The following is a 26,323-nucleotide window of genomic DNA, read 5'->3' as shown; positions in this document are numbered from 1 at the left end:
GGAAGTGAATTGAGTCTCATTAAAGCTTTTGCTGAGGCATATAAAGGTGGTATTCACAAGAAATTGGTATCAAGACTATATATTTGTATATAATCCTCTAAGTCTCACTCTACCTTATACATTAAAGAAAAATGGGAGAAGGAGGTGGGTATAATTCTAATGGAAGAAGACTGGTTTAACATGTAAATCACAGCATGCTACCTCTAGTTCTGGTCAGTGGAGAGAATTCTCATGGAAAAACATGATTCGATTTTTTATTACTCCAAAAAGAAAATATTTACAGAATGGTAATCCAGAAACTGCATTTTGCTGGAGACAAATGTAACAACACAATGGCTGAATATTTTCATATATTTTGGAACTGTCCAGCAATTCAATCTTACTGGTTAATGGTAATCACTGAAATTGAATCAATACTGGGTTTTGAGATTGATCATAGCTTTGGTACCATATATTTAGGAAACATACCAACCGATTTTGATGCTCAAGACAACCACCTCCTCAGATTGTTATTGGTTGCTAGTAAGAAAGCAATAACTAAGAAATGGCTGAATGAGAACCCACCAGCAAAAGAAGAGTGGATAGCGATTGTAAAGGATATGTTTGATATGGAGAAAATGACCTTTTCTCTAAGACTAAATAAGGGTACATTTTATAAGAACTGGTCAAAATGATTAATACACATGAAAATAGATAGTACATAGAAGTGCTTTGTTGTGAATGTGCCTCCCCCTCCCTCACCCTTTTTACCTTGTTCCATATGTGAAGTATTTACCTAATGGAAATACACTGAATGGACTGAACTGTATGGTCTGCATTCTACGGATTTGAATGAACCTCTTTTTCAAATTATCATTATTATTTTTTTTTATCATATCATACCTCTTTCCTTTTGTGTGTGTAGGGAGGAGGGCTAATGGGAGAGTAACCCCCTATTATGAAAATGACTATATTCTGTAAGAAGGATACAAGAATGTGATGTCTCTGGTGACCTGTCTGTTCACTTTTTTATAATATATATATATACAGTGGGTACGGAAAGTATTCAGACCCCCTTAAATTTTTCACTCTTTGTTATATTGCAGCCATTTGCTAAAATCATTTAAGTTCATTTTTTTTCCTCATGAATGTACACACAGCACCCCATATTGATAGAAAAACACAAAATTGTTGACATTTTTGCAGATTTATTAAAAAAGAAAAACTGAAACATCGCATGGTCCTAAGTATTCAGACCCTTTGCTCTGACACTCATATATTTAACTCAGGCACTGTCCATTTCTTCTGATCATCCTTGAGATGGTTCTACACCTTCATTTGAGTCCAACTGTGTTTGATTATACTGACTGGACTTGATTAGGAAAGCCACACACCTGTCTATATAAGACCTTACAGCTCACAGTGCATGTCAGAGCAAATGAGAATCATGAGGTCAAAGGAACTGCCTGAAGAGCTCAGAGACAGAATTGTGGCAAGGCACAGATCTGGCCAAGGTTACAAAAAAATTCTGCTGCACTTAAGGTTCCTAAGAGCACAGTGGCCTCCAAAATCCTTAAATGGAAGACGTTCGGGACGACCAGAACCCTTCCTAGAGCTGGCCGTCCTGCCAAACTGAGCTATCGGGGGAGAAGAGCCTTGGTGAGAGAGGTAAAGAAGAACCCAAAGATCACTGTGGCTGAGCTCCAGAGATGCAGTCGGGAGATGGGAGAAAGTTGTAGAAAGTCAACCATCACTGCAGCCCTCCACCAGTCGGGGCTTTATGGCAGAGTGGCCTGACGGAAGCCTCTCCACATGGAGTTTGCTAAAAAACACCCGAAGGACTCCAAGATGGTGAGAAATAAGATTCTCTGGTTTGATGAAACCAAGATAGAGCTTTTTGGCCTTAATTCTAAGCGGTATGTGTGGAGAAAACCAGGCACTGCTCATCACCTGTCCAATACAGTCCCAACAGTGAAGCATGGTGGTGGCAGCATCATGCTGTGGGGGTGTTTTTCAGCTGCAGGGACAGAACAACTGGTTGCAATTGAGGGAAAGATGAATGCGGCCAAGTACAGGGATATCCTGGACTAAAACCTTCTCCAGAGTGCTCAGGACCTCAGACTGGGCCGACGGTTTACCTTCCAACAAGACAATGAACCTAAGCACACAGCTAAAATAACGAAGGAGTGGCTTCACAACAACTCTGTGACTGTTCTTGAATGGCCCAGCCAGAGCCCTGACTTAAACCCAATTGAGCATCTCTGGAGAGACCTAAAAATGGCTGTCCACCAACGTGTACCATCCAACCTGACAGAACTGGAGAGGATCTGCAAGGAGGAATGGCAGAGGATCCCCAAATCCAGGTGTGAAAAACTTGTTGCATCTTTCCCAAAAAGACTCATGGCTGTATTAGATCAAAAGGGTGCCTCTACTAAATATTGAGCAAAGGGTCTGAATACTTAGGACCATGTGATATTTCAGTTTTTCTTTTTTAATAAATCTGCAAAAATGTCAACAATTCTGTGTTTTTCTGTCAATATGGGGTGCTGTGTGTACATTAATGAGGAAAAAAAATGAACTTAAATGAGTTTAGCAAATGGCTGCAATATAACAAAGAGTGAAACATTTAAGAGGGTCTGAATACTTTCCATACCCACTGTATATACATATATATATATATATATATTTTGTATTTCAAAGTTACATGAAAAGAAATAAAAAATAAAAGTTACAAAAAAAAAAAAAAATTAAAGGCGACAGACTTCGATCAGCTTTTCCCTGTCTTTCAGAGCATATTCAATTCGCAGACCGAGGTGGAAACACATAATAAAGTTTATGTGCTTATCAATAGTTTGTTATAATATCTGCATCTGTGCAGTTCTTTGTCATACTTTGTCATAAATACAGTTTACAAAATATCATGGGGGAGCAATTGGTTCCCCATCTACTGTAAAGTTTTTGCTGTGTTCACCCCTCATCACACCACCTCCAGCTATAATAAAGCAGATAGGCTTTAAATCCCACACAAAATCCACATTTATTCTACCAAAAAAAGAAAAAAAAAAAATCGAAGTTCCTCAATAAAAAAACAATGTCGATTCATTAAAGGATGTGCTACAAGTTCTTAATAAAAAACGAGAGTATATTGTTTTTAATAATCTGCCTAAAGCTTAAAGGAATGCTCTGCTTTGAGTTAAAAAAAAAAATCTTTGGTTGTTGATGAGGGAGGCTCGATTTTTGTTATGAATACTCAGTATTATCATCAAAAAAATAATTGACAACTTCAAAAAAAAAAAAAAAAAAAAAGACAAAATCTGTCTTTTTATACAAAATTTAGAGGTGATCCAACAATCATTTTTTAGAATGAAATCAATTAAATCAAGATGGTGGCGCGGTCAGACACAGCGGCTACTCAAAACGGTGCTTTTGTCTTTTAATGTCATCTATTTGTCTCAAAATAGTGCCAGTTTGCCGCTAATTCATAACTCAAAAATACATCTATGATCGCCAAAGCCTTTTGGAAATCGGCAATAAATACAAACACCAACTCGCACCGGCGACCACTGAGAAGTTCCAAGGCCTTTGCTTACTGCTAAAGCCGAAACCTGAGACCACGGCCTCGTCTACTGACGCTACCCACACAAAGCAGCGGCGCCGGCGGTGTGAGAGGGGACAGAAGCATGGCAAGCGCGGAGGCATACAAGCTAGGCTAAGGGCTAACCCCACCAGACCAGCTCTTCCAACACTCATACTCTCTAATGTTCGCTCGCTGGAAAATAAACTGGACTCATTTCAACTCAGTCACTCTACACTGCATGAGGCAAGGGATTGTTGTGTGTTTGTTTTCACTGATGGCTAAATGACAACATTCCTGACTCCGCAATTCAAATGCATGGGCTAACCTGCTACAGAGTGGACAGAGATACAGCAGTATCTGGTAAGACTCGTGGGGGAGGACTGTGTGTTTATATCAACAAGGGACGGTGTAACAATGCTATGGTAGTGACAAAACACTGTTCATCACTGGTGGAGTGTCGGCCGTTCTATCTGCCACGGGAGTTCACGGCCATTGTTATTGTCACGGTTTACATTCCGCCGTGTACAAATGCTAAGGACGCATTTTGCGAGCTGTACGGTGCCATCAGCTAACAACAAACAAATAACCCCTATGGCTTTTTGCCGGCAACTTCAACCATGCAAACTTAAAGTCAGTTTTGCCACAGTTCTACCAACATGTGAACTTTGCAACAAGGGGAAACAACACTCTGGACTTACACAACCCCGCCCCCACCTCGGTTACTCTGACCACATCTCTGTTATGCTAATCCCAGCATACAGACCACTTCTCAAAATTACTGTGACTGACAGCCGAGGTTCGTGGGCTGCTAAAGAGCAGAGATGATGAATTCAGTTCAGGAGACAAAGTAGCCTTAAAAACAGCAAGAGCCAATCTGTCCCATGGCATCAAGCAAGCAAAACGTTTGTATGCACAAAAAATAAATAATCACTTTACTGACAGCAAAGACACACAGAGTCTGTGGCAAGCGATTCAAACCATCACTGATTTCAAGCCCCTGCCACAGGCTTGTGATGACGACACATCCCTCCCAGATGCACTCAATGAGTTCTATGCATGGTTTGAAATGCAGAATGACACACCTGCACAAAAACTACCCACACCTCCCGACAACCAAGCACTCTGTCTGTCTCCAGCTGACGTAAAGAAGACTCTATCCAGGGTTAACACACGCAAGGCTGCTTTTTAACTGGAAGACCTCAGTCAGTCCGTGTTGGCCGCAACACCTCCAGCACTACCACACTGAGCACAGGTGCCCCACAGGGCTGTGTTCTCAGCCCGCTGCTCTTCACACTGCTGACACATGACTGCACTGCCAAGTTCAGCTCCAACCACATCATCAAGTTTGCTGATGACCCAACGGTAGAAGGTCTCATCAGCAACAACGATGAAACACCCTACAGAGAGGAAGTGACACAACTGGTTGAATGGTGTGGTGCAAACAACCTGTCCCTCAATGTGAGTAAGATAAAGGAGGCTGTGATGGACTTCAGGAGGAACTCTGTTGACCAGCCCCCACTGACCATCGACAGCTCGGCTGTGGAGAGAGTCAGCAGCACTAAATTCCTGGGGGTGCACGTCACAGAGGATCTCACCTGGACCACCAACATCATGTCACTCTCCAAGAAGGCACAACAGCGCCTACACTTTCTCCGCCGGCTGAAAAGTGCAAGTCTCCCTCCACCCATCCTCACCACATTCTACAGGGGAACAATTGAGAGTGTGCTGACCAGCTGCATCACTGTCTGGTATGGGAACTGCAGTGCTGCTGACCGCAAGTCCCTACAACGCACAGGCAACACAGCTGCAAAGATCATCTGTACCCCTCTCCCCTCCCTTCTGGACATTTTCTTTGCACGATGCTCTGGTAAAGCCACCAGTATCGTGAAGGACCCCACCTATCCCTCCCATCAGCTCTTCCAGCTCCTGCCATCAGGAAGACACTACAAGAGCATCAGAGCCCGCTCTGCAAGACTGCTCAACAGCTTTTTCCCCCAGGCTGTGAAAGCCCTCAATTCCAACCACCTCACCCCCCTCTGAAACCTTATCCACAATGTAAACTGTTAAAAAACTCAAAACACAGTGCAGTTCTGAGTATGCTACACACAGGTGAGTGGGCTGGACAAACCACCTGTAGTAACGCATTCTTTCATCTCTATATGCACTCTATATTTCATCTCTATATACACTTTCTTATTAACACTCCATGTTACAAGGACCTAATAAGGACTTAACAAATGTTTACTTGTCAGTGCACCACAAATCATATTGCACTATTTGCTTCTTAACCTTTAAATACCTCTTCTGCACATTATCATGCACAGTTATTATGTAGAGTACTTGTATAGTCTGTCTTAGGTTATGTGCATGTATAGTCAATTATTTATAGTAAATGTATTGTTAGATGTATAGGTTTAAAAATTGTTTCTACGTCTAGTGTATGTATGTTCATATTTATGTTGATTTATGTAGCACCGTGGTCTTGCGAGACACGACATTTCATTCCACTGTATGTCCACACGTGTAGCGGAATGATAATAAAGCTCGACTTGACCTCACTTGACTTGAAATACATAAGGGTTTCATTTTGAAAAATGAATGTAAATTTTTAAAAGTTGATCATCCAATCACACCTGTGATATATACAGTATTTCATCTAAAATACATAAAGATCTGACCTATAATTGCTGGCATGGGTTTATTAACAAAAAAATACAGCTGTTTATGGACTCATTTCTCAAACCTTATGTTCAAAGTCCTCCTTCTTTTGTGCAGGACTCTATGGATATGATTAAAATACTGCAGTCCATTACATTACCTCACAATCAGGTATTACTTGCGACACTAGATGTGGAATCGTTGTATACTAATGTTCCACATGATGGTGATACAAGCAATCAATTTCTTTCTATGTGACTGTTTTAGGAACAAGAGTCCTGGTATTGATTGTTTAAAGGAACTGACAGAATTGACACTGACTAAAAACTTTGGTAACACTTTCTATGAAGCCCACATTTATAATACATTATAAGGGTATTTTTAATGAATGTATAATGCATTATAAAAAACCTTATAATATGTTATATCATCTTATGAATATTCATAAGAACAGTTTTAATGTATTATAATATTTACTTATTTGTAGTTATAGCTTAAGAGTATGATGATTTATAACACACAATGAAAATGTTGAATTCACTTAAGTTACAACGGATTATATTTCTCATAGTTATAATGTATTATGTCTCATATCTTGCCATCTTTCGTATGCTACTTTACTTAAAGCAATCAATGACCAATTATAATTATAGTTATTATAATATTTTTTTTCTCAAACAGCCATAAGATCAGATATTAGTTTAGATGATTGTGTAATATGACACATTTGCTTTGAACTATTTTTACTGTAACATCAGTTCTATATTATTTTGATGGTACCCTTTAGTCACCTGTTGATTAGTAACTCTGAACTATGTCAACTAGCAGTCATAGGAGTATTAGTAGCATGTCTGCTAAATATGTGCTAACATTTTGACCATCATTTTGATGGTTCCCCAAAAGACAAACTGACTATAAGTAACTATAAGTAACTTTGCAAGTACATCAACATTCTACCTACGCTAACCTTAACATAATCCATACTAAGTTGCAAATTTGTTTATAGCTGACTATAGTCACTAAACTAAGGGGAGCATCAATATAAAATGTAACCTAACATATAAACATTGCAATTTTTCCAGTTGAAATTATTAACTAGCTCACATCAAAATTAATAATAGCCCCACAGGGAACACTCATAACACTCCACACCTAACCACTTAAAAGATGTAGTAAGATACTGTGCAGATCTTAAATAAACAATGTCAAGATATATAGCCCATTATAAATGTAAAATAAGATTTAATATGGTGTTCATTGTGTTATAAATAATCATAATCTTAAACGTTATAACCACAAATGCGTAAGCATTATAATTGTATCATAATTGGTGTTATAATTATTTATAAGATGATATAACATATTATAAGGTTTTTATGATGCATAATGCATTCATTATAATGCCTTAAGAATACCCCTATAATATATTATAAATATGGACTTCACAGAAAGTGTTACCAAAACTTCTTTATATACAAAATGACTATTTTTTTTTTTTTTTTTTACAGATCAAGGGAACTGCAATGGGGAGCGCAGTCGCAACTAATTATGTGAATTTGTATGTTGGTCATTTTGAGCATGAATGTGTATTTAATCCTATGGTCAATTCTTTTTTACTTAACATTTTTCATATTTTACTTATATGGTGTGAGAATGAATTGCTTGACTTCCAACAATTTTTAAACTGTAGTAGTGAACATCTTAAATTCACCATTGACTATGATGCTTCTCAAGTTAGTTTTCTTGACTTTCTCATAATAAAAGACAATAATCATTTGTATAGAGAGCCTACGGATAAAAATACAATGCAACAAGGTTTTCATCCTACCAATTTAAAGAAAGGTCTTCCGATTAGTCAGTTCAAGAAGATTTGCAGGATTTGCAAGTATAATGAAGTGTAAGAAAAGCAATGCAAGGATTTATGTCAGAATTTTTATGAGAGAGGTTACGCAAATAATAGAATTAAAAACCTGCGGCATGATTTAAAAATAGTGATCAGTAAGAATGCCTTGCTCGAACACCGCTGAAATCGACTAACACTAGGCTGTCTTGCCTAAGTTCGGACTCTGTAACGAGTAATTGTAGTAAAGATTCTCCATGAATTGTGTATAAACGAACCCCCAATATACAGCAAATGGTGGTGAGAGTCGACCAAAGGTTGGAACTCTCAAGTCATCCCTTTTCAATCCCTGATGGCAATTATAGATGCAGACAATGTGCACAATGTAATTTTACAACAAAATTTCATACTTTTAGCCATCCTGACTCAAACAGTTCAAGATTAAGGGAATTATTTAGTGTAATACCAAAAACCTAATTTATATGATTAAATGTCCCTGTAGTTTGGCAAACAAAGCGTTGTTTAAAAACGTGTGTTGCCGAACATAGAAGTAATATATGACTGAATTACCACAAACCCCCATCGTTGTTCATTTCAGTGCTTTTAAACACAATTTGTTGACTTTTCAATATTTAGGTATTGTAAAAGTAAAAGTACCCAGAAGTAAAAGTACCCAGAACAGATGGTGACATCAATAAAATCTTATTACAGAGTGAAGCTTTTTACATTTACACATTAAATACTCTTTCTCCAAAAAGTTTAAATTTGGAATTTGATTTTAAACCTTTTTAGTGATTTGTGAGATTTTGTATATATTGGTCAAGGCGCTGTTTTTTTCCTTACTTTTATTAGTTGATTGGGTAATTAGTTTGATGAACTGTATCAGATGTGATAGACTACATGGATAAAAATTGTACTCTTCTGATTACTTGCTGTCTGCCTGACTAAGATCTTTGGGTCGAAACGTTGCGTTTTTAATAAACTGTTTTTTTCTGAAAGCAGCAGTGGCAGTGTCCCGATTTTTATTTATTGACCGTTGTGTGTGCCTAGAATGCCTAAGCAAAAATTGATCCCAGATCATGTTATTTCAAACTGTGTGCTTACACTGAAAGAAGAACACAACAGCAAAAATGAGAGAGAATGAAATCTTACCATACAGACCTCTGTGTAATCCAGCCTTTCACCCTCTACCAGATGGATGGTGAAGTATTTAGGAATTTTCTCCTCTGGAACATCCATGTCATAAGATTCCTGTTGCCGCAGGGGGTGCCCTTTCCCCACCAGATGTTCGGCCTGTCCAAAAAACATCACAAGAATTCTTTTAATTTTTTTTCTGTAATGTCAGAACAAAAATGTATTGCTTGAAAGTCAAAGGCTTTGAATAACAAGACTATGGGTAACGTGAATAAAGTTTAAAGGTTTTTTCCTCTTTTAATCTGTTTTGTTTGTGTAAAACAGGGATGGGCAACTTTGGTCCTGGAGGGCCATTGTACTTCAGAGTTCCAACCCTGATGAAAACTCACCTCCCTCTAGCTTTCTTGTTACCCAGAAAACGTCTCGGGTTACGCATGTAACCATGGTTCCCTAAGAGTGACCTCAACGCTCCCTCTAGGGGACACATTGGGGAATGCAGGCTGTAGGTCCGGTGTCTGGCGTTGTTTCACACGTGCTTCAATCTATTGGCCCACCTGGCCCATGACGTCATAGGCAGGGTGCCTGGAGTATAAAAAGGCACCTGCCGAATACGTCATCCTCTTAGCTTGTCTGAAGGAGACGTAAACAGGCAGGCCAGAGGCATGGCGAGGGGACGCAGCATCTCGTTCCTTGGTAACATGCGTAACCCAAGACGTTCCCCTTCTTGGGAACTCAACGCTGTGTCTCCCTCTAGGGGACACATTGGGGAATGAAATGCCAACTATGCCATGCCGAGGCACATGCCTGACGACCTGGCAGGGAAACACCAAGAAAGCAACAGACATGCACCAGACCTTTCCTCAGAAAGGGACCATGCTATTGATACCACGGGCCGCTCACAGAACTAGGCATGGGATGGGACATGGGGATGGGAGAACCCAAATAAATCAAGGGGAATAACTCACCCAAGTCAGAGACACAGCTATCCTCAGATAGCTATGCTATATGAGCAATATTAGCCTGAATACACAAGACTGCCGAAGAGGAAGAAGAAATCCTCTACAGGAGTAAAGGGTCGCTACTTTAATTCCACAGAGAAGTAGCTGCTGAGCTAGAATGCAGCTATCCTCAGATGGGGGTGGGGGGTGGGGGGTGGTTGGTGGTTTGGGTAAGAAAGATGATCAGGAAGCGCCAGCCTTGGAATGCATAGGATGACCACGTCTCTAATCGAACACATTCTTATCTGACAAGATCCTTTTTCCCTTTGTTAGCGGTAGGCTTCCCTTGCCAGCTCCTAGAGGGAGGAGGGGTGCAGTTAGCGATGCTAGACTTTTGATCTTGTCTATGGACAAGCCCCCTTAAAACAAAGCACCATGTTACTGACCAGGAGCTCACAAGAGGGAGATCCAGACCATAGTATCATTAGTCTGAGATCAAGCCTAATGTAAGCAGTGGCCATAACACTAGAGGGCTGGACACAGATATCCTCATTTAGCAGTTCCCTTAGATAAGGCTGAAGACTGCCCAAACCACAAAGTGGGCCATCTACTTAAAACCCAGAAGGGGAGAGAGCACGGTCTGGGTGGGGGCTCAAGGAGACCACTATTTAAAAACCCTAAAAGGGGAGCAGTCAAGTCAAGTCAAGTCACCTTTATTTATATACCGCCTTTAACAATACAGAATTGTGACAAGGCGGCTGTACAGTATTAAATCGGAAACAGTACATCAACAATGCCAAAGGCAACAGTAAACACTCACTTTTTAGGTAAAGGTAGTTAATCAAAAACAATAAAATAAAATGCAATATTGTGTTAAGATAAAGTGTCCCCAACTAAGCAAGCCAAAGGCGACAGCGGCAAGGAACCAAAACTCCATCGGTGACAGTCCTCAAATAGCAGATTCCTAGACAAAGACTTCAGTGCTTACTTGAGAGAGTTTGTGACAAGGGGAACCCAACCCGGTTATAGAAGCCAGGCTAGAACATTGCTGCTCTCAGCCATATGTCAGAGCAAGGTAAGCTTGAGCTGGAGCATAACCATCCGCAGATAGCCATACTCTCAACTTAACACAGGAAGGATCATCCCACTCAAGGTGCTGAAGCACGGCAGAGCTGAATATAGCTCCGCACACAATCTCACAGGATCAGGGCTGAAATGTCTTTGTGCTTACACTTCATTGTCATAACAATCCAATACTATCTGTGGCATCCGACAACCCATTTAGAGAGGGTGTACAGATCCCACAGATCAAAGTGATAAATAAAATAAAATAAATAAAACGTGTCACAGCAACGGCAGAACCTGGCCGCACACATAAATGCTTTATCCCGCATCCCTCGGGAATAGAAACTAACACGAGTGGAACATAGACATTGTGACTCATCACAATGAGCACATAACACAGAACGCATGTGCTCTTCGCCGAGACAAATGCGAAAGCAGAATATGCTTAGAATTCAAGTGTTAGAATCCAAACATGGAGGCACACATTCTCTAAGGCAGCGGAACCCAAACCACGAGATGCAAATGCTTGTTACTCATCTCTCGAGAAGAGGGACAAATGCGAATGGAGCTTCTCATTGGAACCACTCACAATGAGCGCGTTCAGAGTCCACGAACACTGAACACACAAGACACAACGCATAGATTGTGTGCGACCTCAAGTGTCAGAAACCTCGGACATGGAGGCACACACTTTCCACAATGCTCACCTGCCTTGATCTCACACACGCACTTCAAACAGATGGCTCTTGAAGACAGCAAAGAGGATGACGTATTCGGCAGGTGCCCTTTTATACTCTGGGCACCCTGTCTATGATGTCATGGGCCAGGTGGGCGAATAAATTGGTTTCACACATGCTTCAGACACCAGACCTGCAGGCTGCATTTCCCAATGTGTCCCCTAGAGGGAGACGCAGCGTTGAGTTCCCTAGAAGGGGAATATTGATTAGCTTGTTCAGGTGTATTTAATAAGTGTTGGAACTAAACTGTGCAAGACAGTGGCCCCTGGTATAAAACATTTACTTTTGTTTCATCCCCAAAATTTGATGTGGACAATTCTTTGTATTCAGAGTGTAATCATAATAATTACAATTATTATAATTATTATTATTAATAATTTAGAACAAATTCATTTTTTAAGTAAAATTTGAAATGGCCAAAGATCTAATGTAAAGCATTTACCTTTTCAGTAACCAGGGAAACAGGCATCCACTGTCATGTTATATGTGTTCATTTTTGGTGACAAATGATAAATATTTAAATATAACACTTTACAATAAGGTTCATTAGTTAAATTAGTTAACTAAATTAATTAACATGAACTAAGAATGAACAATACTTCTACAGCATTTATTCATCTTAGTTAATTTCAGCATGTACTAATGCTGGTACCCCCTCTTTCCATCACATTACCCCTGTTCTATAGCAACTCCATTGGCTTTTTCAATAAAATAGAGAATTGAATTTAAAATCATTATGTTCACTTTCAAGGTAATCCATAATCTTGCCCCTCCTTATCTATCCGATCTACTTCATATTGCCACTACCTCCCAATCTCTTAGATCATCCACTTCCATTCGCCTGACTGTGCCCTCTGCCCGTTTCAGTGCTATGGGGAGTAGAGCTTTCAGTTGCTCTGCTCCCATACTGTGGAACTCCCTCCCACCAGACATCCGTAATATAGATTCTCTCTCTTTCTTCAAATCTAGACTCAAAACCTGTTTATTCACTAAAGCCTATTCTCTGTGATTTCACTGTTTTCTAATGTACATGTTTTTTTTTCTTTGTGTTGTTTGATCACTTTACTGTGCTTGTATTGCACATTTGCATTGTTGGCTTATTTTTGTGCAGTGTCCTTGAGTGTTATGAAAGGCGCTTATAAATAAAATGTATTATTATTATTATTATTATTATTATTATTGTTGTTGTTGTTGTTAATGCATTATTAAAATCACAAGTTGTGTTTTTTAACATTTTTTCTTAAAGGTAAAAATGCTAAAAATGCTTAAAAAAAAAACACCATTTATTTAGAAATGTCTGCTACATCTACCGAAATGCTGGGGTCTGTAGTAATTATAATTACTTTAGCATCACATAAAAACAGTAAAGGTCTATGGTATGTCATCAGTTTAATGGGGTATTTTAGGCATAAAAGCTCCTCACCAGTGTCTGCTGTGAGCTGGAAAGTGCCTCTAAAATCTCATCAACAATTCGATCTGAAAGGAAAGATGCCAGGTTGAGCTTCACTTCACTGTGGAAAGAAATGAAAAGAAATTGTTGTGAATGTGGCACAATGTTACAAATGCATTACAATAGGGTTATCATATTTACCTTTGTGCACCTCTATCACATCATGTAACCACACACAAATCTCTTAAAAACTGTGTCTATGGAAGAAAATGGATGACAAATGTCTTTGAAACAAAAAAGCATGTTGAACTGCACTAACTGAAAAAATTAAAAATTATTTAATTATTTATTTATCATATAACAATAGGATGTAATATGAGTGTTTACACTGAGTGTATGCTAGACCATGTTTATTAATACTCTGTTCTCGAATAGATGTGACAAACAATAATTATTAGTTTCTCAGATATAAAATGTCCTTTTTACATTAGTGTATGAATAACAAAATCTTACACTACATAATATATACTTTACACAATATATATTTTACAGATGCTCCTGATATTAACATACTCACAGATGTTTTGCTTATGTTGTTTGTTTTTTAGTGATCTGATACCTGCACAACAGATGACTCTTGATGTCTTTCAATTTGGTCTCTTCAAACTGTTTTTCTCTGACAGCTCTATACCAACATCAGATGTTCAGCTACACTGATATTCTAGTGTAAAACAAGTTCCTTGACTACTGATGATGAGTTTTGCAAGTACTTAGATATCAGTTATGATTTACTTGTTTCACTTGTTGAACAGAATTCAGAAAACAGTTTTCAGAAACTACACAAAATCTGTTCACATCTCTGTGGTTAGATCAGGGTGCTCAATAACGTGTATTTGACCTTCATTGCGTATATTTTGATTATACTTTGTTGTAAATAAAATACAAATAATCTAAAACTCCATTCTTTGAATCTCTCATTGTTTCTTACCTAACAGTCACAGTCTCTCTGATGGGCCATTAGGGAGGGCTCTTTGTCTCTTAGGTGTGAACTGATAAATATTCATGGGTAATTGCCACTCCTTCGCATATTCCCTTTCGCTCACAAAACATGTCTTAGAAAATTTACATCAATATATTGTTTTTTTCTGAACGAGTGAACAAGATGATTTTCACATCATTTTGTAGGAAACACTCTAGACTACCACATCCAGTTCTCAAAAGTCTTGTGAACTAATGTTCTATATGTGTTTCATGGCCTTATTTCAGTGACTTAAAAAAATGTAGTTTTTCACTAACCACGCATAAACGTTGTTTTCTCAAAAACACAAACATGTACATTCATGTTGCTTACATATTATTGTAGCCCAATTTGTGCTGATTACAATGTAATCAGACTTTAGCCATTGATATGTTTTTAAGATGAAAAATGTTTTTAAGATGACTGAAAAAAGCACAAATGTCAGGGCATGTCAAAACTTCTTCAGGGCCCCAAAACACCCTCAGACCCCAGAGGGTTAAAAAGTGGAATGATCATCAACCAAACAGCCCTTGATAAATCAGTTAAAGGTGCAATAATCAAGTTTTCAAATTCACTGCTGGACATTGTTGCTATTTGAAATCAACCCAAACAAACACATTCCTCCCCAGATAGCAAAATTCCTGAGGCCCAGATCAGGCCCACACCGGACACTTTCACCTGGCTCACATACCACGTAAAATGATGGCACTTGGGCAGTCCGCTCCTGTTGGTCAAATTTGGGCCATAAGCAAGCCAAGGGAAGGCCCAATGTCAGCCATGAATAAAACAAAAAAAGCAGAACTGGCCCAAATCTGGGCGACATTGACTTTAATTCTGGCCCAAAACCAACACCTTGCTCCGGCCCACATACTGTAAAGAATAATGGCACTTGGGCAGTCTGCTCCTGTTTGCCAAATTTGGGCCACAAGCAAGCCATAGGAAGGCCGCATGTCAGCCATAAAAATAAATAATATAAACTAGAACTGGCCCAAATCTGAGCAACACTGATTTTAAATTATGGCCCAGATCCAGCCCAGATCCAACACCTTACTCCGGCTCACATACTGTGTAGAATGATGGCATTTGGGTGGTCCACTCCTGTTTGCAAAATTTGGGCCACAAGCATTTCAGCCCTAAAAATAAATACATGAAATAAAAAAAATCTGGGCCATATTTATTAAAATTCTGGCCCAGATTGAACATCTTGCCCTGGCCCACATACTGTGTAGAATGATAGCATTTGGGTGGTACATTCCTGTTTGCCAGATTTGAGCCTCAAGTAAGCCATGTAAGCCAACCAAAAATAAACTTAAACTGGCCCTAATGTGGGCCACATTTTTTCATTTTTTTTTCTAACCCTGGTCTTCCTCACATTTCTCATGTGGCCCACATGCTGCATGGAATGGTGGCATTTTGGCAGTGGTCCACAAGCAGGCCACATTTTAGCTAATTATGAACCAAATAAACCATAAATATACATTATCTGGGCCACACTAAGTCTTAAGTAAGTTAACATGAGTTAACTCATTCAAGTGAGTTAAGAGAAATTTTAAACTGCCCTCCCTAAATGTACAAAGTTCCAGAAATGTGTCCTACTTGGTAAAATCATTCCAACCCAATTTTTGCACAAGCAGCAATTCAAAAGTCACAGATAAATACTCAAAGACACATTCCAAGACTAAAAACAGTTCTTCACAAGTTTGAACCTAAATGCTTCTCACTCAGACTCTACCTACACAGTAAGTCTATACGTGTCATGGCTACGCTGTGTTAAAGAGCGCACAATGAAGACGAAAGGTTATATATCATAAGTCTTTACAGTTTTTCTCAATTTCTTAAACACATTTCTTGATATTATGTCTCTTTTTTTGCAAAACTCTAAACACAAATCCATAACTTCTAACTCAGTTCCCCAAACTTCCTATATTCAGGTCAAAATGAAACTCTCCACTCAATCTTGCTGAAAAAACAAACAAACTTTGCTCTCAGACATGACACACAAACCCTCAAACACACGCACACACACACACACACACACTACAACACAGTTTTACACACTGATGAGATGAATTCAAAACAATACTACAAAAACTGGCAATAAGTGTTGGCAATAAAAAAAAAAATCATGATGAACACAAAAAATGTATGCATTTGCAAGTGTTTTATTCCTTAATTTAATGTACTGTAGAGTACAGTACAAAACAACAACAACAAAAATAATTCTTCTGCCCCAGCATCCCATCTTTGGTCTGGGGCAGGCCAAAGAACCTCTTCAACATTTCAACATCACAGGCTATTACTGTGTTGACTGATTGAAAAAGACTATTACTGTATAGGATTCACAGTTACACTTTTACTACTGGTCTGATGAAAAAACAAAATAAACACACACACACACACACACACACACATGTGGTTGTTACTGTGAATTGTGGGGACTTTCCATAGACTTCTATAGTTTTTATACTGACCAAACGATATTGTCTATCCCCTAACCCAACCCTAACCCTAAACCTACCCCTTACAGAAAACATGTTTGCATCGTTACACTTTCAGAAAAACGTGTAACGATGCAACGTAATAATTTTTTACGTTACGTAAAAAATTAAATTTTTAATAATTTTTTAACATTGTGGGGACCGGCCTGCGGTCAAAAATTTCAGGTTTTACTATTCCTGTGGGGACATTTGGTCCCCACAATGTAGCAAAAACAAGTACACACACACACACTACAATGTCATTGTGAAATACAAAAGAAAAAGAATATGGGCACAAAGGCGAAAATAATATTTACAAAGAATCTGCAATTCTTGTTTTGTCCTATTTCAGAGAACTGCTTTATCGTTGGTTGATCTATATTCTCTTCATTAGTAAAAGTTAAGATTCACTTGAACAATTCATGGCAAATTTACAAAAAGTCTAATAGAAATGTGTAGAAAATATGCTTGACAGTTTATGACAACTAGATCAAAAATGTAGCATTTTCTGTAATGACTTGCATGATAAGCTAGTGACTAGATGTTTATACATGTTTACACAGAGGACTATATAATACATTTTAAGCAACATGACAATAGCAACTGATAATGTGGGAAACCACAAACAAATGTACATAATCAGCTGTATGAATGTACTAAAGCAATCACAACTTGATTATAAGAATGAGAAACTTTTTATGAGGTACACAAGTGACTAGATGATGAGGAGGTTGAACAAGTAGTTTTGCAAATTTAATTTCCGATCTGAGAAATGCACCAAAGCCACTGAGAAACACTGTAAGCTGACTTTGGCCTTTTTATCTCCATCAAAGGTTCTGATTGCTGTGTGATACATTTTGACTCCTAGTGTTTCCACTTGGGTAATTGTGTGCTAACTGAGCTCGAACTTTGCAGACTTGAGTGAACAATATTGAATGCTGGTGCTTTCTAAATGACCACATGGTGTAAGCACTGAGAAATGTAGGGATTTGTGTGTAGAGTTTTGCAGTAACAGTTCACCAAATCTGACTCATGTGTTCGTCTAGTGTGCAGCCAGTTTAAGACCAGACAAACTCAAAGTGAACATAAGTACTCAGACCAAACAAGGATAATTAACTAGGCACACCTGAAGAGAATAATACAATCAATGCAACAAGGGAAATGGTGCAAAAGGAAAAAGTCCAAATTAACAAAAACCGTGACAGTTACAGCTACCATTATAGTGCACTTGTGTTTTTATGCTGCATAGTACACATATAGGAAAAAAATGTTTCAAAAAAATAAATTGCTGGGTATGTAGCCTTCTTAAGACTCATATCCAGATCACCCTGCATCAGTTAACTGTGTTGCATCCTATCATCCTACTAAAAGCAGCCAAATTCTATTAGCCATATTTACAATTTAAAACTTCCATTTCAGTTAGCCAATGTCAAGTGCTACATCTAAACCAGAAGTGGCACTCAATGGCTTTTATAATATATGGGGCATATTTGCCATGCCAGATGTGGGACAAGTTAGGCTTACGCACTGATTAGTCAATGCTGACTGTGCTACATATTTGCCAAAAGTGGCCAAAATTGTTATTAATTATTGGGGGAAATAACTAATAATTAATTATTGGGGCAATATTTGGCTCACAGTCACATTAGCCAGTGCTTACTGTGCCATATGTTTTGGCAAAACTGGCCTAGATATGTTTTAAATAACTGGGCCACATTTGTGGCATCACATTTGGGCCACTTTAGGCTCACAGCCACATTAGCCAGTGCTTACTATGCCCTTTCTTTGCCAAAACTCGCCCAGATACGTTTTAGGATAACTGGGCCACATTTGCTAAAACATATGTAGACCACATTTGGTTTACATACTGATTAGCCTTTGTCGATAATGCCACATTTTTGCCAAAGGTGGCCCACATTTGGTTTGCCCTTTTTGGGCATTATTCATTATTACCACATCAGCCACTTTAGGATCACATATAGACTGCACATTGCCATCAACACCGCATCTTTGCCTACAGAGGCCGACATGTGAATTGATACATTTGGGCCATTTTTGCTGTTTTACATATGGGCCACTTCAGGCTTGCATCCATTTTGTACGGGCCATAAGAAGGCCAGCAGTGCCATATCATTGCCTTAAGTGGCCCACATCCGCATGTTATCTGGGCTGGCCCATGACGTCATAGGTGGGGTGCCCAGAGTATAAAAGGGCACCTGCTGAATACGTTATCCACTTAGCTGTCTGAAGGAGATGTAAACAGGCAGGTGCATGGCAAGGGGACACAGCATCTCGTTCTCTCTCGGGGAAACATGGTTACATGCATAACCCGAGACATTCCCCTGTTGTGCTTAAAACCTTGGTGGGAGACAGCACTGTATAGGCAAAGGCTCAAGGAGACCGTTACTTGATACCCTAAGAAGGGGAGCAGTAACTGAGCTAGCACATAGAGAACCTCGAATAGCTATGTAGTCAGGAATGGGCTACCAGAAGGTGGGACTGACTGAACTACCCAGGCCACATAGGTGGGCTGTCTGCTTGATCCAAAGACTTTTGATCTTGTGTATGGACAGATCACCCCCTTAGAACGAAGCACTGTGTAATTGACCAGGAGCTCACAAGTGGGAGATCCAGACCATAGTATTATTAGTCTGAGATCAAGCCTGATGTAAGCAGTGGCCATAACACTAGAGGGCTGGACACAGCTATCCTTGAATAGCAGGTCTCTCACATAAGGCTGAAGAAGGTGAGACAGCACAGTCTAGGCAATGGGCTCAAGGAGACCACTTTTAAAAAACCATATAAGGGGAGCAGTCTCTGAGCTAAAAATACAGCTATCCTCAAATTGCAGATTCCTAAACAAGAGAATTTGTGACAAAGGGAACCCAACCAGTTATAGAAGCCAGGCTAGAACATAGTTGCCCTCAGACCACCATATTCCAGAGCAAGGTAAGCTTGAGCTGGAGCATAACCATCTGCAGATAGCCATACTCTCAACTTAACACAGGAAGGATCATCCCCATAACCACTCAAGGTGCTGAAACACCTTGGGAGGGAAAGCTCGCAAGCATCTCTCCACAGAGTATTAAAATATATTCACACCCAGCGGGGCTCTCCACACAATAACATGCATATTAGAGAGGCACGGTCGAGCTGAATATAGCTCTGCATATGATCTTGCAGGATCAGGGTTGAAATGACTCCATGCTTACACTTCATCATCACAACAATCCAATAGGACCTGTGGCATCCGTCAACCCGTTTAGAGATGGTTGTGCGGATCCCGCAGATCAAAGCAATAACTGCGACAAAAGATAAACTGTGTCGCAGCAGCGGTGGAACCAGGCCACACGCACAAACACTTTGTCCCACATTCCTTGGGAATAGAAACAAATGTGAGCGGAGCACAGACATTGTGTGAAGGAAGATCCCGATCAAGCAAGTGCAAAGCACAAAGACGTTCCTGGAAACAGTTTAATCCTGATGCTGCAAATGCAACAAGCGACATGACCAAACGTAGTATCAGCAGCCGAATCACCTTTCCTCTAATGTGAGAAACCCCCGCTCGCCAAGTATGCCAGCACCTCGTTGATCTTGCAGTATTTCTTGTTCGTCGTGATCTTCTCTCTAGCAGCTTCAAAGTATGTGACAACAAGCCAGAAAATTACCTGCCATGGAAAACTGCATTTTTGAATGCCATTGATGGTTTGAATTTAAAGGCCAATGAAGAGCTTGATTTGCTTACCAAGTGGCTAGAAGGTGAGTCCCTTCAACATGTTCTAAAAATAAGAGCAGCCCATGCATATGATCCAGAAGCAGGCCTCAGGCAGTTGTGGCAATGTCTAGAGAAAAAATATGGCTCCCCAGAGGTGATTGAAGCATCTTTATTCAAGCATTTAGAAAGTTTAGAAAGTTTAGAAAGAAGATTTGCAAGATCAGTTGCAAGAGCTTGGAGATCTGCTACTGGAAGTGCAGGCAGTGAAAGAGGAAGGCAGTCTACATGGCCTTGGATTCCTTGACACATCAAAGGGGATAAATTCTATTGTTGAGAAGCTACCTCATAGTCTTCAGGAGGCATGGATAGTCAAGGGAACGAAATACAAGAAGGAATGTATACATCATCCACCTTTTTCATACTTTGTTGAGTTTGTCAACGAGTTTGCTCATATGAGCATCTCTCTTCAATCTTACAATACATTGCCTCTTAAAGATGAAAGGATCCCAATGAAGCAGTCAAGGTACAGACCTTCCATCTCTGTCAACAAAACAGAAGTTGAATCGAACACATCCGTGAGGGTCAACAACGATTCAGTTGACCTGACAAGACACTGTCCCCTCCATAAAAGAAATCACTCGTTACTGAAATGCAGAGGTTTCAGAATGATGTCCTTGGCAGAAAGGAAGAGGTTTCTCAAGTTACAAGTGCTGTGTTTCCTCAGATCATATGGCTAAAGACTGCAGGATGACTATACATTGTTCAGAGCGCAACAGGCAGGACCATGTCTCTGCCCTTCATGATGGTCCCGCTCTGTGGTTCAAAAAGAGACCTACCACACCAACAGAGGCTCAAGGCAGGGAGAGAAAGGAGCCAACCTCCACAGTGACTGTGACTGTCTGCACAGAGATATGTGGAATAGGCTTAAAAGGAAAGTCATGCTCAAAAATCTGTCTAGTCTGCTTACCCTGATGGTCATCCTGAGGATAAGCAGCGTATGTATGTCATGTTGAATGATCAGAGTAACCTCTCTTTAGTGAGGTCAGCCTTCTTTTGTATGTTCAATGCTCAAGGAGAAGTTTTCCTGTACACCATGAGAACATGCTCAGGAACAGTTTATAGTAGTGGGAGGAGAGCAAAAGACTTCCTCATCTTCAAGCCACTGACTCTCAGATACCTCCTCATGATCCTGCAGCTGACATTCTCATTGGGAGAAATCTTATCCGTGCACACAAGGCCTGCAAACAGCAAAATGGACCCCACAATGCTCCATATGCTCAACTGCTCGACCTGGGGTTGGGTGATTATAGGGGATGTATGTTTTGTTGGAGCTCACAAAGCCACAGTGAGCACTTTCAAAACAAGTGTGCTTGAGAATGGCAGACCCAGCTTTCTCACACCTTGTCAAAACAGCATCAGTTTTAAAGAAAGGTTCACTAGTGAAGATCCCAGGCACTTTATAAGGAGTACCAAACAATCTTATAACACTGGGAAGCAGATCTTCAAACAAACCAGTGAAGACAATATGTTTGCACTATCCGGAGAGGATGAGGCTTTCCTAGACATTATGGACTACAAATTCACCAAAGACAAACCAAACAGTTGGGTGGCTCCACTCCCGTTTCGCTGTCCCAGAGAGTACCTGCCCAACAATAGGGACCAAGCTGTCAGTCGTCTCTTTTCACTTCACCATACTCTGGAAAAGAAGGCAGACATGAAAGATCATTATGTGGAATTCATGGAGACAATGTTCAAAAAAGGACCGCTTTTACCCCCTCTTAAAGACGACAAGGAATGTTGGTACCTCCCAAGTTTTGGCATTTATCACCCACAAAAGCTTGGGAAGATCAGGATAGTGTTTGACTCAAGTGCTCAGTACAACAACATATCCCTAAATCAAGTTCTCCTCAAAGGCCCAGACCTGAATAACAACCTGATAGGTGTAATCATTCGCTTCAGATCCAACTCTTATGCTGTAATGGCAGACATTGAGCAAATGTTTCACAGCTTTTTGGTCAAAGAGGAACACTGAGATTACCTGCGCTTCTTGTGGTTTCAAGATCACAACCTTGATGGACATATTGTGGAGTACCGCATCTGGGTCCACATTTTCGGCAACTGCCCCTCTCCGTCAGTAGCTGTATACGGACTCAAGAGAACAGCTGCAGAGGGAGAGCAAGACTATGGAAGTGATGCAAGACTCTTAGTTGAGCGCTATTTCTATGTGGATGATGGGTTGAAATCGTTCAGTTGAGGCAGGAACCGTTGATGTATTGCACAGAGCTCAACAGATGCTAGCACGATCCAACCTTCGCCTACACAAGATCTCATCTAACAGCCCATTCATCATGAGAGCCTTCCCGAATGAGGATCTGGAAGCTACCCTACAGGGCCTCAATCTTGGTGCACACTCACCAGCCATCCAACGAAGCTTAGGATTGTACTGGGACTTGTCAACAGATACATTTGTATTTCAAGTATCCATAAGCGACAAACCTTACACAAAGAGAGGAGTGCTATCTACCATCAACAGCTTGTATGATCCACTAGGATTTATAGTGCCTGTAAGCACTGAGGGTTATGGTGATGCAGATGACTGGGATGTTGTTTTGCCCAAAGAGAAACAAGAGCGATGGTAGAAATGGAAAGACTCCCTCCAACATCTCCAAGGACTAAAAATCCCAAGGTTGTATACATCCACTTCACTGTCTACTTCACATAGAAAGGAGATCATTGTCTTTTGTGATGCTTCTACCAAAGCTGTAGGCACAGTAGCTTACTTGAAAATCACTTACGCAGATGGTCTCAGTGAAGTGGGTTTCCTCTTCGGCAGAGCCCCTCGCTAATTTAAAGATTATGACCTATGCAGAGCATAGTGGCGAAGATGGAAGAAGAAATATGTGAGTGGACTTCAAGGACGTCGCAAGTGGCGCACTGCTAGACCAAACCTACAGAATGGAGATGTGGTACTTTTGAAAGCTACACAGAATAAGAGAATCGATTGGCTAGTTAGACTCATAACTAAAACCTACCCAAGACAGGATGGCAAAGTAAGGAATGTGGAAGTAAAAAATTAAAAAGCCTGGCGAACAAAGGTTCTTCTTGAGACCAGTCACGGTGGTTGTTTTTATGGTTTCTAAGGAAATTAAGGTGGCATAACACTCTAGACTTTACCGTGTGCTGTTGACACTTTCATTACTGTTCCTTAATCAGGTATGACATCTGATTATGTCAGGCGGGGAGTATTCTGGCCTTATATTATAGTTTGTCGTTAAATACAGACACCTAGTGGCAACTCTGAAAACTCTGACACTCTTAGCAATACATCAGCCATTTTGGGATTTTCAGAGCACATGGTACAGAGTATAAATGTGCATCCACATCCTTCCTACGTGTTTTGCCCTTGAAAATGCAAAATATGTAAGTTTGAATAATTACTCAATAGGTCGATATCATCAATATGATTAGGTATTTTGCTTTGTTGTATATTTTGGGAACTATTTACATATGGCATGTTAAAAATGCCATTCAGAGGTTAACATCTTGACAATAGATTCGCTTAATTATAATAACAATGTCTGTTTTATATTTTGTTTAGATGTACGATTTAAGTACTTCAACGTCCCAGCTAGGATACACCTATCCACAAAAAGCTATATCCAAAGTGTCTTATGAAAAATAAGGGCTGCCCAGACCAAGGGGATGGATCTACTTAAAACCACGCAGCAAAGATAGCACTGCCTAGGCAAGGGCTCAGGGAGACCACTACTTAAAAACCCTAAGAAGGGGAGCAGTCATGTAGCTGATATGGGACCAAAATCAGGTAAACCTTCTTGTGAAACTGCCCAGACCACACTGGCTTACACATAACACATTAACACATTTCTATAATTCAAATCTGTAATCAGTACACAAAACAGTAATCATGGCCACTAAAACATGAATTGTATTTAAATGCACTGATTCACTGATTTTATTTGCACTCAGTCTGGTGCATCCAGCCAACATAGTACACAGACAGCTAATGGATATAACAAGACAGACAAAAAATAATGAATAAATTATAAATAAACTTAGCTACCGTAATATGCTCCCTCACAATTGATAGCAAGGCTTCTATGTACCATATTTAAAGTGTATAAGGTAAAATAAAAAAGTAAAAATGTAATGAGTACTTTTCAAGTTTAAATTAAATTGTAATGAGTAAAACGTTCTGCTTTTCCTTCAGAAATGTAATCAAGTAAAAGTACAAGTAGTCACTTTAAATTGTACTTAAATAAAGTTCAAATACCCCAAAATAATACTTAAGTACAGTAATCAAGTAAGTATTTTACACCCCTGATTTTTACCTCAACACAAAATAAAATACTGACACAATGCCACATTGTGTGGCTTTTGGTTGTAATTTTCAGTCGAAGGGCAACAAGAGAAGTGATGTCTTTACCTGGCTGCAGCCACTGAAGGAGTTTCTCAGCACAGATTTTACCTGATATCTGGAGCGTTTAGACTCCTTGTGGGGAAAATCGATGGTACAGCATTTGGTTTAAGCCTACACTTACATCCATTGCCACCTGTAAGCTCTTTCAGTAGCTGTGGTCATCATATCAGTATTTTATTTTCTGAGTTGTATATGCAGAATTGTGTTGCGGTAAAAACAGCAACAGGTGGCACCAGTAGCTCACTGACCTTTACACATCACAATGGCATCCCCCATAGTCCGATGTGGATTTTTTAAAATAACGTAAATATTTCATGGGTTATCTACCACATATTTCAGCAAGAGACATAATTTACGTTATATTGTGCGGTCCTCGTGTAGGGTTGTACACTCATGGTCTTTGGGGTCTTTTTTGACCCCACGCAACAAAATTTAATTTTGTAACAAAATAATAGTTTTTGTTCTAAAAAAAAAAATAATTTTTCTGTTCATTAATGTTTTTACTACATTTGTGCCATTTTCGGAGGATTTATTATGATTTTTTAAATATATATAAATGTAGTAAAAACATTAATAAACAGGAACAAAAATATTTGTTTAAAAAAAAAAAAACTATTACTTTGTTACAAAATTAAATTTTGTTGCATGGGGTCTCTAGAGACCCCAAAGACCATGAATGTTACTTTTTTTAACACTAACATAAAATCAAGATATCATTCCAAATTTTTTTTTATTTGTAGATCTAGATAGTGCGGACAGGTTCAGGAAGTCTCATGTTGTTTCGACAAAGAGAACATTTTTTAAATATTAAGCGAAAGTCATTTGCGGGTCAAAAAGACCCCGAAGACCGCATGAGGGTTAAGCCATGCATGTCATAATACCCAGGGTTCCCTCTAACTGATGAGTTCGGTTTTGGAGACATTTACATGGAGAAATTAACATAGAGAAATTGACTCAAACCCTTAAACTACGGGAAAAAATCCTCCTTTGCAGCTGTCAAGTGGAATATGATGAGAGAAATACAGGTTCTTCTTTATTTTGCGTAAGCACTGACCTGATCTTGTTCATTATATCAATGCCAGACTGCTCAAGAAGTGTGTTCTTGATGAAGCTGCGAGGAACAATCATCTTGGTCATGCCAGTTTCAATAAGATCCTGTCGCATGTTGGATTTCTTCATCACATGGGGACACAAACTCTCAGCAGCATCTACCATTGACTCCAGAAGCATCTATATGACAACCCAATAAACGGCCATTAACAGTCAGTACGTTTACATGGACAACAATATTCTGATTTTAACACGATTAAGACAATACTCTGATTAAGAATCTACCATGTAAACAGAGATTTTTGAT

The 26,323-nt window shown here is 39.5% G+C and overlaps 1 protein-coding gene across 1 annotated transcript in view; it reads right to left on the bottom strand.

Annotated features, from left to right (window-relative positions):
* The window catches only part of LOC127177872 (F-actin-uncapping protein LRRC16A), a 426,319-nt gene that overhangs the window by 117,507 nt on the left and 282,489 nt on the right, over nt 1-26,323 (bottom strand). Inside the window, exons 27-33 of the mRNA XM_051130392.1 lie at nt 26,021-26,196; nt 13,352-13,439; nt 9,207-9,347; nt 5,380-5,482; nt 5,251-5,256; nt 5,080-5,151; nt 4,795-4,953 (exon numbers count right to left, since the gene is read on the bottom strand). Coding sequence (XP_050986349.1) covers nt 4,795-4,953; nt 5,080-5,151; nt 5,251-5,256; nt 5,380-5,482; nt 9,207-9,347; nt 13,352-13,439; nt 26,021-26,196 — 745 coding nt within the window. The remainder of the gene's footprint in view (nt 1-4,794; nt 4,954-5,079; nt 5,152-5,250; nt 5,257-5,379; nt 5,483-9,206; nt 9,348-13,351; nt 13,440-26,020; nt 26,197-26,323) is intronic.

This window comes from Labeo rohita, chromosome 16 (genome assembly GCF_022985175.1).
Source record: "Labeo rohita strain BAU-BD-2019 chromosome 16, IGBB_LRoh.1.0, whole genome shotgun sequence".
Taxonomy (NCBI): domain Eukaryota; kingdom Metazoa; phylum Chordata; class Actinopteri; order Cypriniformes; family Cyprinidae; genus Labeo; species Labeo rohita.
This window is presented reverse-complemented; position numbering and strand designations above follow the sequence as displayed.